The sequence below is a fragment of the Falco punctatus genome, assembly GCF_963210335.1.
Source record: "Falco punctatus genome assembly, chromosome: 2".
Taxonomy (NCBI): Eukaryota; Metazoa; Chordata; class Aves; order Falconiformes; family Falconidae; genus Falco; species Falco punctatus.
The window spans coordinates 15,994,599-16,009,565 of record NC_137581.1 but is presented as its reverse complement, the minus strand read 5'-3'; the positions used below and the strand labels follow the sequence as shown (position 1 = coordinate 16,009,565).

At 35.2% G+C, this 14,967-nt stretch overlaps 1 protein-coding gene across 1 annotated transcript in view; it reads right to left on the bottom strand.

Annotated features, from left to right (window-relative positions):
* DYNC2H1 (dynein cytoplasmic 2 heavy chain 1) overlaps positions 1-14,967 on the bottom strand; it is a 176,376-nt gene that overhangs the window by 156,919 nt on the left and 4,490 nt on the right. The window contains exons 3-19 of the mRNA XM_080376468.1: positions 14,832-14,967; positions 14,395-14,513; positions 13,684-13,828; positions 12,684-12,916; positions 12,287-12,421; positions 12,078-12,191; positions 11,774-11,885; positions 11,467-11,591; positions 9,513-9,688; positions 7,938-8,133; positions 6,651-6,746; positions 4,712-4,864; positions 4,503-4,601; positions 2,327-2,466; positions 2,007-2,235; positions 1,426-1,553; positions 38-153 (exon numbers count right to left, since the gene is read on the bottom strand). Coding sequence (XP_080232594.1) covers positions 38-153; positions 1,426-1,553; positions 2,007-2,235; positions 2,327-2,466; positions 4,503-4,601; positions 4,712-4,864; positions 6,651-6,746; positions 7,938-8,133; positions 9,513-9,688; positions 11,467-11,591; positions 11,774-11,885; positions 12,078-12,191; positions 12,287-12,421; positions 12,684-12,916; positions 13,684-13,828; positions 14,395-14,513; positions 14,832-14,967 — 2,452 coding nt within the window. The remainder of the gene's footprint in view (positions 1-37; positions 154-1,425; positions 1,554-2,006; positions 2,236-2,326; positions 2,467-4,502; positions 4,602-4,711; positions 4,865-6,650; positions 6,747-7,937; positions 8,134-9,512; positions 9,689-11,466; positions 11,592-11,773; positions 11,886-12,077; positions 12,192-12,286; positions 12,422-12,683; positions 12,917-13,683; positions 13,829-14,394; positions 14,514-14,831) is intronic.

Below are 14,967 nucleotides of genomic sequence, written 5' to 3'. Positions count from 1 at the left end.
CAGAAACAAAAAAATAATACTCATTAAAATTATTTACCTTGAATAGATTTTCTCAAAGAAATGACAAGAACGTCATACAACTTCTGGATGAAATCATCAACTACATTTTTCACAGGATTGCAATTAACAGTTATACAATCTATCTTGATGGTGCTTCAAGACAAAAGATTAAAAAATAGCAAATATTCAGTAGTACACTTAGGTGTCAATATCTCCAAGATCTACATATATCTATCTATAGGCTACAAAATCAGGGTAAACTAGTAAGACACAACCCCCCTCATAATGCTACAAATAAAAGTAAGGTTTTATTGGGAAAATTACTCACAGTATTGAAATAATTATAACCACTGCATACATATGCAGTTTTGTGGAGACTAGGGTCTCTGCTCTGCTCCTTCAAATAATTAGAAAATTGCTTGATTTTATATAACCAATGTCACTGAATTCAAAAGGAGTATTTCTATACTTAAGTAGAAAATATTTTAATTCTTTGTACAGTCATGTCTTTAAATCTCTAATTTCCATGAGTATTTAGCAATCCAAGCTTCAATAGCCCTAAGAAGATAAGAAAAGCTATAGTGAGCCGTTTCAAGGCCCCATATCTAATATCTCACAGTGACCATAAGTAGATACCTAAAGAACACCAAGAAAAGGGCTACCTTACTTGATACTTTCCTGAGTATCCTCCCTCAACACCAATTATTTTCACCTCCTGGCCACTCATAGCCACGTGTGATTCCTGGCTATAAGACACGTCAGCCAATTTCTATTCACCCCAGCCTGTCCCTGAACGCACAAAAATCTGTAGTTCTCAGAACATCACTTAGCCAACAAGCTCTACCAGTCCATCCTCCTGCATGAAATGTCACCTCTTCCTTGTTCTGAACAGTGATTCCTATCAGTTTCATTTGAGAACTCTAACCACACAATATACTAAATTTCATGTGAATATCTGTAAGAATTAAAGCTAAGCTAGCATATCTTAAACTATAAGTTGTAAGAAGTAATCAAATATTTCATTTCAGGAATTATTTAATGTATGAATATTTACTAAATCTGTTCCTAAATGCCACATATACTCCAGATGTACAGGACTTAGCTAAAAGAACTGTTAAAATATCACCGTGTTTTGTAGTATTTCAGAATCAGCCCTAAATTTTGAGGGGGTTTCCCATCATATAAAAAGGAAGAAATGAAGTTTTCAGAGAAGGCTGTGCAGATGAAAGGGAATAAGTATCTAGAAATAAAACTGAAAAACAAAAATCTAAACATTTAAAAAGTACATCAATAGTTTAAAAACACTTCAAATTCTACCTGTATCTCCACATAAAAGTATTTCTTTGAGTATTTCTGTTTTACTTTTACCTTTAAAGTATCAGATAGAATACATTATTCAAACAAAAGAACAGAATTACACTATACCTTGGAAGGCGTTCTGCTTCTTTCCCTCTCACTTTTAATGCTTTGAAGTTTTTTTCCCAGTCCTGTTTGCTAGAAAGATTTGTCTTCACCAGAGTATCAACATCTACTTGGCCAATTACGATCCATTCCTTTTCAACATTATTTTTGATTTCATGGAAAAGAAATATTTTCCAGACTAAAAAACTATAATAATGTCTTCAAGCTATATTCTCTAACTTTTGTGCTCCTACAATTACCTACATATTATCTTAGTGCAAAAATCAGGAGATATAAAATGATTTGACATATTCACACATTTAAGGATAATCAAAACAGATTTTGAATAAGAGTAAAAAAACAGCTCTAATACTGTAGTTTAGATTCTAAGTTTCAATGGGAACTGTACATATGATTCAAGTTAGGTATGTGCTTAAGTGGTTGGCTTAATGTGAATGGACTTACTAAGCTTTTGCTTATATGCCTTGCAAAAAGGGACAATAAAGCACAAATGTCATTGTTTAGTTACTTCTAGAATGTCTGAAGCCTAAACTGATACAAATCTAGGGGGGGAAAAAAAAGCATGAGTCAAGTATTGAAAATACCTTGAACATATTAGAAACGTCTGTCAGCCTTCTGAACAAATCCTCTGCTTTACTGAAAGCAGTCAGAAATCCATTTGCATTTCTTTCAGTCATACGAGTGAATATAGACTCTTCCTCTGCTTCACTTACACCCCTAAACTGATTTGGAATGGAAATGAATCTCTTCATTTCTCTGTAATATCTAGCTCGTACTTCTTCAAAAGGAGGTCTGAATTGCAACCGGCCTTGCCTAAAAAGTGAAACAAATCATACAAAACCTATTATTTGAATGTAATCTAAGCCAGAATATTTTCTTAATAGGAAAAAAGAAAATATCTTACTTGAATGTTAGATCAATATTTATTTCTGGTAAATTTTCATTGAGTGCTTCTAAGCCCATTTGATATTGATGCTCCAGAGCTTTGTAAAGTTGATGGTTCCAGTGCTGTCTCCAAGCTTTCATATCACGTGATTTGAAACCCTAAAATTTAACAATGTTTATTTTTATTTTATTCCTCAAAGTATAAGCTGGAACTGAGCACAGTACAATGCCAGGATTTTAGTAAAGTTCAAAGAAGTACCACACACCGCTGGAACAGGTTCCACAAGGAAGGGGTCAAGGCACCAAGCCTGCCAGAGTTCAAGGAGCATCTGGACAACACTCTTAGTCATATGGTTTAGTTTTAAGTAGTCCTGTGAGAAGCAACAAGTTGGACTTGATGATCCTTTTGGGTCCCTCCTAACTCAAGATATTCTGTGATTCTATGACCAGTTTGAATATTAAGAAGATCTAGAGCTATTATTTATTTCAAATGAATATAGGAGTAAAAGAAAAATATTCAAATCAACCCAGTCTCTATGGCAGTTCAGCATAAGGAATTCACTGAAATTCATTACCTATTGATTTACTATGAGATTCTTCAAGGTTACTCTGCAATGCACGAGACTCTTGCTAGAAATTAGATACAGAGCTGGCTGGCTGACAGATCTAAACCTGTATCATACCCTTTGTTTTCTTATAATATATAAGCTACCTTTTAAAAGAGTATTTCAGAAAATTCTTGTGTGTTTCCACAGATCAACATTAACTAATAAGTAGATATAAGATTTTATCTTAAGGAATTCAGCTTTTCATTGGAATCTGCTACATTGCGCTGTAAGAATATGTAAAGCCGTATCATACACTCAAGCCTGTAAATGGTCACTTCTAAGCCATCCAGGGATTTCCAAAAGGGCAACAAAAGATAAAAAAGAAATTGGAAACTTCCAGCTTATTAGGCTCTCATCTTATGTAATTGGATAGAGATTTTTCAGCCAGAGATTTGGAGGTGGTCCAGGGTTGCTTCAGGAAGCTACACAGTTCAAGGTCTGCCCTACAATTCAAGGCTCGCCAGAGGAACTCTTTCAACAGAAAGATTCCAGAGATGAAGAAAACCTGAAATTGTCTCAATTAAGCCTTAAGACAATTATAAATAGGGTTCTTAAAGAAATATGTAAAATCTTGATAACAGCAGCAGTAAGACTACACCATCTTGTAATTTTGGATGGTAAAAACAGGATACACTTGGTTAAGTTTTATCTCTTCTATTCAAGGGTAAAAAAAAAAAAAAAAGTGACTGAATAGAATTTAATTTTCCTCATAAAATATTCTGTAGTACCAAAACAATTTTCAAACAGATGTTAAAGCTAATATAGACTATTAATTTTGACAAAGTATACTGACTTCAAGATAAAAATTTGCAGACTACATTTCAAAAGAAATTACAAACCTAAAGCTAAATCTATGCACTTATTTATTATCCATATTATCTTCAGAAAATGGAAAAAATTGCAAGAAAAATATAGAAAAAATACTGCATTTATTTGACTGTTTATTTGACCATTACTGCTGAAGGCTATAGAAAAAATTAAACTGACTTGAATGCTAACTCAAAATAGCTTAGGTGATAGTAAGATCACCTAGTTAATTCAATAAGATGATATTTTTAATCAAAATCTTTTTCATCTTACCCAATGATCTTAAGAGTCTTTTCCACCTTAAACAATTCTGTGATACTATTCTAAAAGTTGACAGTAAAAAAGTGAACAAATAAAAATGTGGCTTTTAAATTACTTTAGGCAGAAATGCATCTTAATTCTAGATTTTATACGTATGTTCTATTCTGCCTGGGGATCACTCACGTCTGTACCAATTCCTTTATTCTACCTTGCATTAATGGCTCAGACACAACTGATATACATGACCTACGGTTTTCCCATTTCTTCATCTAACCCCTGTCATCTGACCAACTGTTGTTCCCCCATTACTAGTATGTCATTAAAAAAAATTATCCTTATTATCCTCATCTGAGGTTTTACCTCACATCTGGCATCATCTAGTACACAGTCAGTTCTCCTGAGCTACCTAGTAATTCCTTAATGAAAATTAATTCAATCGTGCTATGTTTCAGTCTCAAATCTTGATTACTGTTGAAAAGTCAAATGTACACAGTCTGCAATATGATCGTGAAAACCTGCCTGTGACTCGAGGCTCGCAAAACCAGTTCTGAGCTCCTGGAGTCCATCCTTCCAACGCTGCTGCTGTCGAAGTAGATCAATATTCATGAGCGATACAACCTGTCAGAAGAATTTTAAAGGATAATAAACATATTTATCACCACTTAAATGAAAGAAAGGGTAAAGTAAGCTATAAGAGACGTGATTTCAGTTTCACCTGGAAAACATACCTTTTCAATGAAATTTGTGTGCCACTTCCTTAGTTTTCTATTTTCAGTGGAAAGCCGTTCAGCAGCAGCTTGGAGTTTTTGGATATAAGCTTCCAGTTCTCTAGGATTCTCCCATGTTATTTGAGCTTTTCCTCCAGGACCAGATTTTGAATGCTTGAAAAACATACAAACTTTGTAAGATTTTATGACAAATACAGCCCACCGGCTAGCATACAGGACACGATAATAGGAGAAATATGGTTTTACTCCTAGTAAAAATAGAGTACCTGCCTCTCACTACTGCACTAGAGACATAATAATGTGGCAAATCACAGGTGGCATATTATAGCTACAGTGACACACTGGGAAAGGATTAATGCCAGACTCTTAACAGAGCTTGAAATAAATTCACTGACATTGAGACTCCTGCCCCACACACATAAAAAGATACCTCAAGCTAGGATGACACCTTAAACTCCTCCCTTCCTCTTTGGCCTGCACAGACCAAAACCCAAAATGTGACACAATTGCTATCCAACTTCACCTGTTTAAAATGAAATAATTTTTTTTAATTATACTGTGAAATATTGACTCACCAGCAACTTTGGGCAGTTCCATTTCTCTGAGCTTTTTATCAAGATTCTGGGGGGTTTATGCATTTTGCTAAGTTTACAGCAGAAAATCAGAAGGCAAAAGCATCTGAAGTTCCACAGCTGGACCTATTCTAAAAGGTGTAGGGCAGAAATCATATCAAATAGGAGATTACGTTGTGGTTTTGAACATTTCTGCACCATCACTGTCTTAGAGTCTGCACACTAAAGGAACCTGTGGCATAATCTGCAGCCACCCCAAGAAAAATTTAAAAGACAATTTGGGAACTTTTGCCAGGACATTTTTGAACCTCTAGTTTGGTCTTGAGTCTCCACCATTCTGTTTGAAGTAATCCCAACCCCAAACATCCCTTTCTTTCAGCCCTGCTCCTATATTCCATCTTGCAAAATGGTTCTCAGGAGTGAATTTCCAATTGTTTCTGTAATGCTTGCTCTGGAGGCATCATTTTATTGCCCAGTACAGATTTTATAGACATGTTATGATTCTCACATTGTAAGGGTGTTGGAAGAGGATGGAGTGCTTCAAACTGATCAAAACCAATAAACTGAAATTCATTATATAAATGTTTCTCCAGACAGAAAAAGAGATAAAGTGTTAAAAACCTGTAGATAGTACTATAATTTTTAAGTTCATATTGCCCCTTCAAAGGAGAAAAATGAAAATAAATTGCTCTAAATTCCTTAAAAGACTCTAAAATTTCTATAAGTATAATGAAATTCCTAGCAATTGCAAAAAAAACCCAAAACAACTCTTCTCAGAGCAACTATATTATGTCTGATCATCAACCCTCTGTAACAAACTGCAGACATAAACCAATAATCAGGTAGATCCACAGATTCTTTGTTCTTAACCTAAAACAGAAACAATCTGCTTTCAACCTGCCCAAAACATGAATTAGAAGTATTCAAGACAATTATAAAATCCATAGCAAAACAGCGAAACCATTCCTTAATACTAATTTATCTCCAGAATAAAGTATATGATATTTTTACTAAAATAGACCAAAATAATACTATTTAGAACCATTGATACAGGAGTTATTTTCCCAACTATTAAAGAATTGACTATGTTGTGGTTCAAGTTTCAGTTCAAAGACTAAAAATAATCCCTGAGAGAGCATATTACTCTAACATCCAAAGTAAAAATGAGTAAAGAGCTGTTTAGATGACAACATATTAAAAAAAAAAAGCAAGTCTATTGATTTCATTAGATGCTAATTAAACAGATGGTATTGCTTGTACGGGAAGGCTGCAGGTAAAAAGTTCAGCAATAAATACAGAAAAAGCAGCACAGAATATGCACAAGTATCCTTAGAACTCAAAATACAAAGAGAAGGGAATTCTTTCACCTTAATTATCTGTTCAAATGCTAAAGCAGATTGTAACATCATTGGTTTCTGACTTTCAATCATTTGTTGATCGATAGAATTATAAAAATGCGCCACCTGTAAAAGTGGAGAGATTAAATTTACAGTAACAGATAAAAATATTTATAGGCCAATAAATGTAATGCAGGATATTTCTGAAAGTATTGCCCAATCAATACCATTAAGAAATGAGAATTAACTACACTAGTAAAATGTTTACAAAGATAAAGTACCTATGTAACGCTAACGTGATCCCATTTTCTTGTAGTGATGAATACTAATGGCAAAAAAGATGGCTACTTACACGTTTCAGGTGATTATACTTCACCTTAAGTGAATTAGGTTCAGTCAATAATTTATTATAAGTGGAACACTTTCACTATTTTATGCAAATGTAGACTTCTAGTGCCATTTCAGAGGCCTTCAGGTATCTACAACATCCACCAGGATATGACACAAGATCTAAAAAACCATCTGCCTACTTCCAGATTGGCAGCTGGTGTAAAAGGGATACCCTACAACTCTGTTTAGTTGTCCATATATAGACATCTAGTGCCTTTTGAGATAAGTAAGGTTTCCACTTTGGCACCTGTCAATGATCCAGATGCATGGCTATCTTGTAGGTCTTGTGTCATCTCTGCCTTAGCTGTGCAGATATCCGAGATACCAATGACACCTCATGTGAAACTGAATTAAGCCTGTGTATCTACATAAGAGTTTTTACCAATATAGACATATCTATTCTTGCATCTTAGACTAACAGAAGAAAACTTGACATTGTCTTTCACCCGAAATATAAGCCAAATAAAAACTTATGCAGCATTAAGTCCTATCTAAAAGTAATCCCCAAATAACCAAAACCACACTTCCATTAAAATACTTACTATTCTCAATTGAAAACTAGCAAAGGTGAAAAAAAGCTGGTCCATTTTATGACATTTTCCTTCAGTTATAATAATCAGAAACTGAGACTAAACCCAGGAATCAATCAATTAATTGTCTTATTTTTGTATATTCATACAATACCTTCACATGGCTTTAATACCACAATTCATTTGGTTTCAAAAGACACCTTCCAAAATTGCAAAGCATTTCTTTACTTCTGTTTTAAGGACTTAGCTAATTTGTTCAAGAAACAAGTCACTTTGATACAGACAAACACAGCAAAAAGCTTAACCACACAGTCAGAAAAGATAACAGTCTAGAAAAGTTCTACTACTAAAACTGGTAAGTCAGAACAGGAAGTTATCATGGCATTTAATCTTATACCTGTTTGAGGATGACTGCCTGCTTACAGAACTTTTGTGCAGTGTTTGCAACATGCTGTATTTTAGCTGGTATAGCAAAACCAAGCGCTGATAGCTGGCGTACTTCTCTTAGGAGAGTCACTAAACGATCTGAATAAAGTATGTTCAATGTTCCAGAAATGTGATCCAACTCCATTACAGGACTATTATCTTGGATGCTAAACCAAAATCAAATAAAACATATTAATTAATATAATTTGATACTGATCCTTTCTTTAGGTGCATTTTATAATACTATAACAAACACTTCTAAAAACCTCATTGTCCTTCTATTAAGTTTTTCTATGTTCATTAATGTTTTAATTTATTCAGAAATTATTCCAGTAACCTTTTACTTAATTCAAAGCCAGTGACAACGAGAAGAAATGAATAATGCCTACTGGTTTTCTCACAAAGTGTTTTCTGGCTTGTTACAACAGTTAACATGTAACTCACAGCTAGGCAGTATTTCCCAAATACACTGAATCCATCATACTCTCTCATGCAGGCACTTTACAGGCCCTAGCCCTCAGCACTGCAAAGGGAAGAAATTCTCTGAGGGAATCAGTCCAAGAACCAGGACTCGGAACAGTGGAACATTTTGGTATACACAATCAGATGCTAACGAAAACATCAGCCTATCTTTTAGATTTTACTCCAATATTTTTTCCCTACTGTAGTAATGCTTCTACCACCATCCTTCTAGGCTTCTTTCATAAAAACTTCAGCTTTACTCATTTTTTCACTTTTTTCTCATCTTTTTCTAGTTCCCATATCCATTGCATTGCCCTTTGCAGTGAACTACCTATTTTATTTTCCTATTAATTACTCTCTTCACATCTTTTAAAATCTCACAATGATAAAATTTTATGGTACTAAGAAATTAGATGGCTATTGTATATTGGAGTGCCGAATCTGCTTATTTGTTACAGTCTAGTGTTTTTCACAAAATAAAAGCTTACACATAAGTATCAACTCCTGTATCCTCTAAAACTCTGGACAAACTTTTTTCCAAAGAAAGTTTGCAACACTCGGAGATGCAGACTGAAGCTATGTGGCCATTAAATTAGGAAAACTAATTCTTAAGATATATTTTAATAGCCCTGAAAGTAATTTCATTATTTTGGGGAACACAATTCATGAGGTTTAAATTGGTTTTCTTAGCCTTCTTTCACCTGCTTTATTTAGACTGCAGCATTTCTTATAATTAACAGTTCATTTGTTACTCTACATGTCCCATCTGTACAGCTGTACTCTAATCTCAGCTGGTTTCTAGATATCATGACTATTACAATGGATAACAACTAGTGAAAACATGCAAACCAAACATGTCTTTCATTCCAGGTGTTAATAGAAACTGCAAGATGACTTACTAACACTGTCCTGTACACCTCACCTTATCAACCAAGCCTGGCAGGACGATGAAATTATAATAAACTCTTCGATTTTGTTTCTCCACTCAGTCTCAACTCTGTAAATTTTTTTCTTTCGTCAAATTCTATTCAATTACACACTACAGATTTCAGTGTAAACATTACTTAAACAAGAACGTACTTACCAAAGTCCTGACTTGGGATTTGATAATTCTGACTGGATATTCCTAGACCAATCATCAAATTGGTCTTGTTCATATATTTTTAACTGTTCCAGAAAAGAATCTGCACTTCGATGAAAAGTTTGAAATCCAGGCAAGTCAGACAAAAGAGCCTCTGCCAGCTTGACAGCATCATCCACCTTAAATGCAATCACAAAGAAAAGCTTAACTTCCCAGTATTCAATCAGAGAAGAAAAATCACCACAATAAAAAACAGTATTACAAAACACCCAAGCAGGATTAAAAAATGTTGGGGGGGGGGAAGAAGTTAATCCGATGTCCAACTTCGCATTATAGTAAATTGGGTCTGAATAAGTTGTCCACCAGTATTATGATACCCCAGAGCATCTCACCTGGTCTTTAATCTCCATAAAGATACAGATCTCCCATGTGCCCGTTGTTATATCTATAAGATCCAATGCCAACACTCAAAGGCATTTCAAATGGGATTTCACACCCACATGTGGACAAATTAATCAAAATCCTAGTCAATACAATCAGTGGAGATTTGAGAGCAATTAAAAATTTAGCACAGTCTTAAGGAGACACCTAACTGACACACAACAGCTGAACTGAACTGCTCTCTAAGCCTTCAGCAGACCCAGCAGAAGAAAGAATTGTGAAACCTGCGCTGCAGCTGTTCTTCTGCAGGACACGTTAACACCGCCACACTCCCTCACATTCAGCTGAAATGGGCCCTTGAGATTTCTGCGAATCACAGGTGAATGCAGATAAAAAAATACTGGGCTAATAGTTATTCTGGGAAAGTACCTTCTATTCTCATTCAAATCTACAGTTATTGTAAATGGCGCTTATGTTTACAGAAAAGATTTTACTTTTCACTAGTCAATACTTTCCAAAAAGAATTCCAGGGTTTCCAACTGAAGCATAAATGCAAACTAACGCAACTAACATAAGATAAAATAGAGTCAAATATGTTTTAAACTCATTCTGTTGTAAAAGAACTCAAAATTGTTTGACATTAACTATTACTACAGTCTCTGTAGTAAATTCCCTGGCAGACACTGACTCAAAAAAGTACTGCCAAGAGTCCCTTTAATTTCAAGGGCATACTACACAGCGCAGTAATAACAAGCGAGAATTAGGATGTCAGAATCTGGCTATCTTTAAATCTTAAATACAATTTAACAAGCCCAGAGGAGGGCTAAGAAGATGATCAGAGGCTGGAGCACCTCTCCTGTGAAGCCAGGCTGAGAGAGTTGGGGATGTTCAGCCTGGAGAAGAGAAGGCTCCGGGGAGACCTTACAGCAGCCTGACAGTGCCTGACGGGGATTTATAAGACAGGTGGGGACAGACTTTGTAGTAAAGTATGTTGCAATAGGACAAGGGGTAATGGTTTTAATCTAAAAGAGAATAGATTTAGCTTAGATATGAGGAAAAAATTCTTTACTGTGAGGGTTGCAAAACACTGGCACAGGTTGCCCAGAGCAGCTGTGGCTGCCCCATCCCTGGCAGTGCTCAAGGCCAGGCTGGATGGGGCTGTGAGCAACCTGGGCTGGTGGGAGGTGTCCCTGCCCGTGGCAGGGGGGTTGGAATTAGGATGATCTTTAATGTCCCTTCCAACTCAAACCATTCTATGCATTCATAATTTTGAAATGCAAACTGGAAGGTAAAATTTATTAAAACATCCTCTCAGAATTCTGGTGTTTTGTTTGTTTGCTTTTTTTAAAAAAATTAATTCATACAAGCAAGCAGTTCAGTGTATTACAAAAAGACTGTCTTCTGGGTCAGTTAATAAAATTCAACTTAGCAAGAGGCACCACTGACAAGGAATCTTGCTTATACGACTCTTGGGAAGTCCACTATTTTTCTGTGGAGAACTGCCCACAAAAAACTCGGGTACCATGTTTTACATTCCATGATTATACTGTGTCTAAACAGTAACAAAATCCGTTACCTTCAGCTCCAGCTGCCGTACCCATACAATATTATTGACAACTTCAGAAAGGTTTTTGCCTGCCAGCGGTCCAGAAACATCACCAGGAACACCATGGCATCGAGTTTCAAAGTCTGTCCGATAGTCTAACAAAAGCAAAAGCTTCCTGTTAGACCAGAAATCTAGTAGAACAAGCTTAAAATCATTATTGTACTTATAAGAATATACTAGGAATATTAACATAATTCTAAAAGTAAATAAAGAATTCTAATACAAAATAATATTCTAATATAAAAAACTAATTAAATACTTCTAAATCCATTTTTACCTTTGACATAATCTTGAAGTCTCGCTAGCAGTGTTTCCCTTTCAAAAAGCAATTCTTTGCTTATATTTGGATGCTTTATCAGTTCCTTATACTTCAGGAATGTTTGAAGAAGCTGGAATTTGAAGTTTAAAAAGTTATCTCTTTTTCCTGAAAAAAAATTAAACATGTTCTGACACTGCTTGTTAGTGCTGTTCAGAAGTGCTGTCTTTGGCCCCAAGCAGTTATTCCTGTGTTCTAAACCAACTACTTAAAATTCAGTAACTTTATCTTCAGGAAAGCTTTCAGACTACAAAAATATCCATACCTGCTGAGGATTGTCCTGAATTTCTGAAATAAATTTCTTCATTTTTCTTGCTATTTTTTGTTCCGCTGGTGCAATAATTCTTTCATACTGAGAGACTGCTGCTTTCCATAATGGCTAGAAATAATGAGTCCGTATGTTAGTTTAGGACTATCCATACACACCATAAAAAATCACAGAAAGAATGTATAAATTAAAAATAAACATTATACCTCTGTGTAAGGATTATAGTGTACAGGATTTAGGCCAGCAAAGGGTTCAAACACTTGGGCAAGATGTAAAGCATTTTGTTCTCCAGCTGGCAAAAAGAATGTAAGTTTTTCATGCAGTGTTCTAACAGTTAACACCTATTAACAGAAAAAAATATGTTATATATCCAACATATTTTTTACATAAAACTTATATATAGAAGCAAAAAGCACAAGTGGCACATCCCATTCCTCCCCTTTTTACAAGAAACTTTTGAAAGGCTCAAGCAAACATGGATTATGGAACACTATTTGACTCTATAAAAGGCTATGAAAGTGTTTTAATTCCCTTTTTTACCTTAAAACGATGCAGTTTAATTCTGTGTCTAATGAAATGAAAACTTACAATTCAAATCTCTACCTCATCAAGACGCTTGCCAAGTCTGGCTAACGATTCGGGGAAATATTTTTCATTTTTCCATGGATGTAGAGTATAATGTTGCCACAGTTGTCCAGTTAGGTATTCGCAAGCTGACACCCATTGCTCACAAATCAAGATGCCAGCCTTTAGATTTTCTTTAACACTGTGAAAAGCATCTTCCCACAGATTCAAAGCTGCTAATTTTCTCTGAACATATCTACCTAATGAACCACCTAGAACACAAAAAAGTATCCAAAAGCAGTATGTTTGTTTAAAATAACTCCTTTAAACAATACACCATATTCCAATCACATTTTTAAAAAATTAGTGTAATGTCTTGATTTCAAACCACACAAATGTATCAGTAACTGACCATTTTGTTTCAGATTCAACAAATCTCTTAAACATCTCCAAGTTAAACTGAGGTTGGTCTAACATCAGAAGCTGATGGATTTGGATTCTGGCATCCACACAAAAGCACCAGCAATAATAGCAGTAGCTGGCTGCTCCCAGCAATCCTTCCCCTCATGCACAGCCACATCTGGCAGCAGCAGATAAACTCACTGCTTGATGCCTGTCCCAGAACGTGGGACTGCTGTTGAGAGAACGAGAAGCAACCTCTCCGCACCTCCTGCTCTCGCTTCCACATAGATTGAATCAACTTTCAAGTGGGGGGTTATGTAAATAAATTTTCTTCTGCCAGAGAAAGACAAGGAGTCAAACAGAAGCTAGACAAATCCAGTCCACAGACTGAAAGGTCCATCTTAATGTTATTAATTATCATCTTCCCAAGCAAAGCACGTGTGCAGGAATCTACCAGAACTGACTGAATTATTGGATACTATAAGGGAAATAATACTGACGGAACATAATTACAAGAGGAAAGCATCTTAATGCTTTAGGTTATCACTGGTGCCTTTAAGAGGAAGAAGATCTCTGCTCAAGGATCATTCTACTTTTTCTCAACTGTTTATTTAATAAAAACTGCATAAAGGTTTACCTATTACATCCAAGAGATTATGCATGCGTGGCTGTGAGTAAGGATCATGTTCTGTTTGTCTCCACACACCATCAACAGTATCCTTAGTAGTCTCCACCAAATCCACAACTTCAAATAATGAGAGACTATCCAAGTTGTAATAATCCTAGGAAAAAAATATCCTTAATACAATAACTTTGCAACTAGTATTGTAGAAACATTTATACTTTTCTGAAGCTGGCAATCGCTATAGTTTCCTAAACTTTCCTAAGTTTCTTGCTTAACAGAATGTGGCATAATCCTTTCAAAAAACAAGCATTTGCGTAAGTTTATTCATGTCAAGGATGCATTGATATCTGAAGTGCTATTAAAGCAAGAACTTTATGGGTGCCAAAAATTTTGCATGATAGCATTCGTTATTATCCATCTTCGTTTTCAGTTTTCCTTTATATGATTTTATGAGTCAATTTCTAGTTCACAAACTGTAGCATACTGTTGTATTTCTGCAGCAGCTCTTAGTATTCAATTATTAAATCTGCTCCCAATTAAATGCTGGCATTCACCTCCACCATTGTCACTAGAAACTACATGAATGTCATTTAAAGTAAAATTCTGCCTAAAAAAACCAAACCTAAATATTTAAATATTTGAAAGAAGTGTACATATGCTGACATATATTTCATGAGTATTTTTACTAGTTTGCAAATACTAATCACACAAAAGAAAACATACTTTTGCAATGTCCTCAAATAGGTCTTTAAAATGAGCAGCTCTCTCTTTACTACACCATTTACTTCCATGATGAGCACATTCTATCCAGAACTGAAATTCATCTGTTGGTGTAAGTATAGCTGCAAATAATAATGGGAAATGTTTAAATATGAAATACACAAATGGTCACAAAATATTTTCAGTCAGAACATACTTCCTAAAGAAAATTTTTACTGTATCGTTATGCAATTATCCTTCAACTTCTGAGTCTGCCTAGATGGAGGACCAAGTTCATACCAAGAGACCACAGTTGAGCATCACTGACTCCAATCTACTCACCACAACCTGTTCAGTTTCACACTCTGCAGTCACTGGAATAATGAAGACTGAAAATGTGGAAACAAATTACATATTCCTAATTTAAAATTAACTGTGAAAGATGTAACTGCAAAACAAACCTCGTACGTCATCTTCACTGAATTTTGTTCCTGTGTAATTAGGATCTGATCTTCTGAGAACAGTACTCAAGCCAGCTTCAAGCTCACTTAAAAGTTTCTGGAGTTTGGGATCCAATGTTTTACTCCATCTCTCATC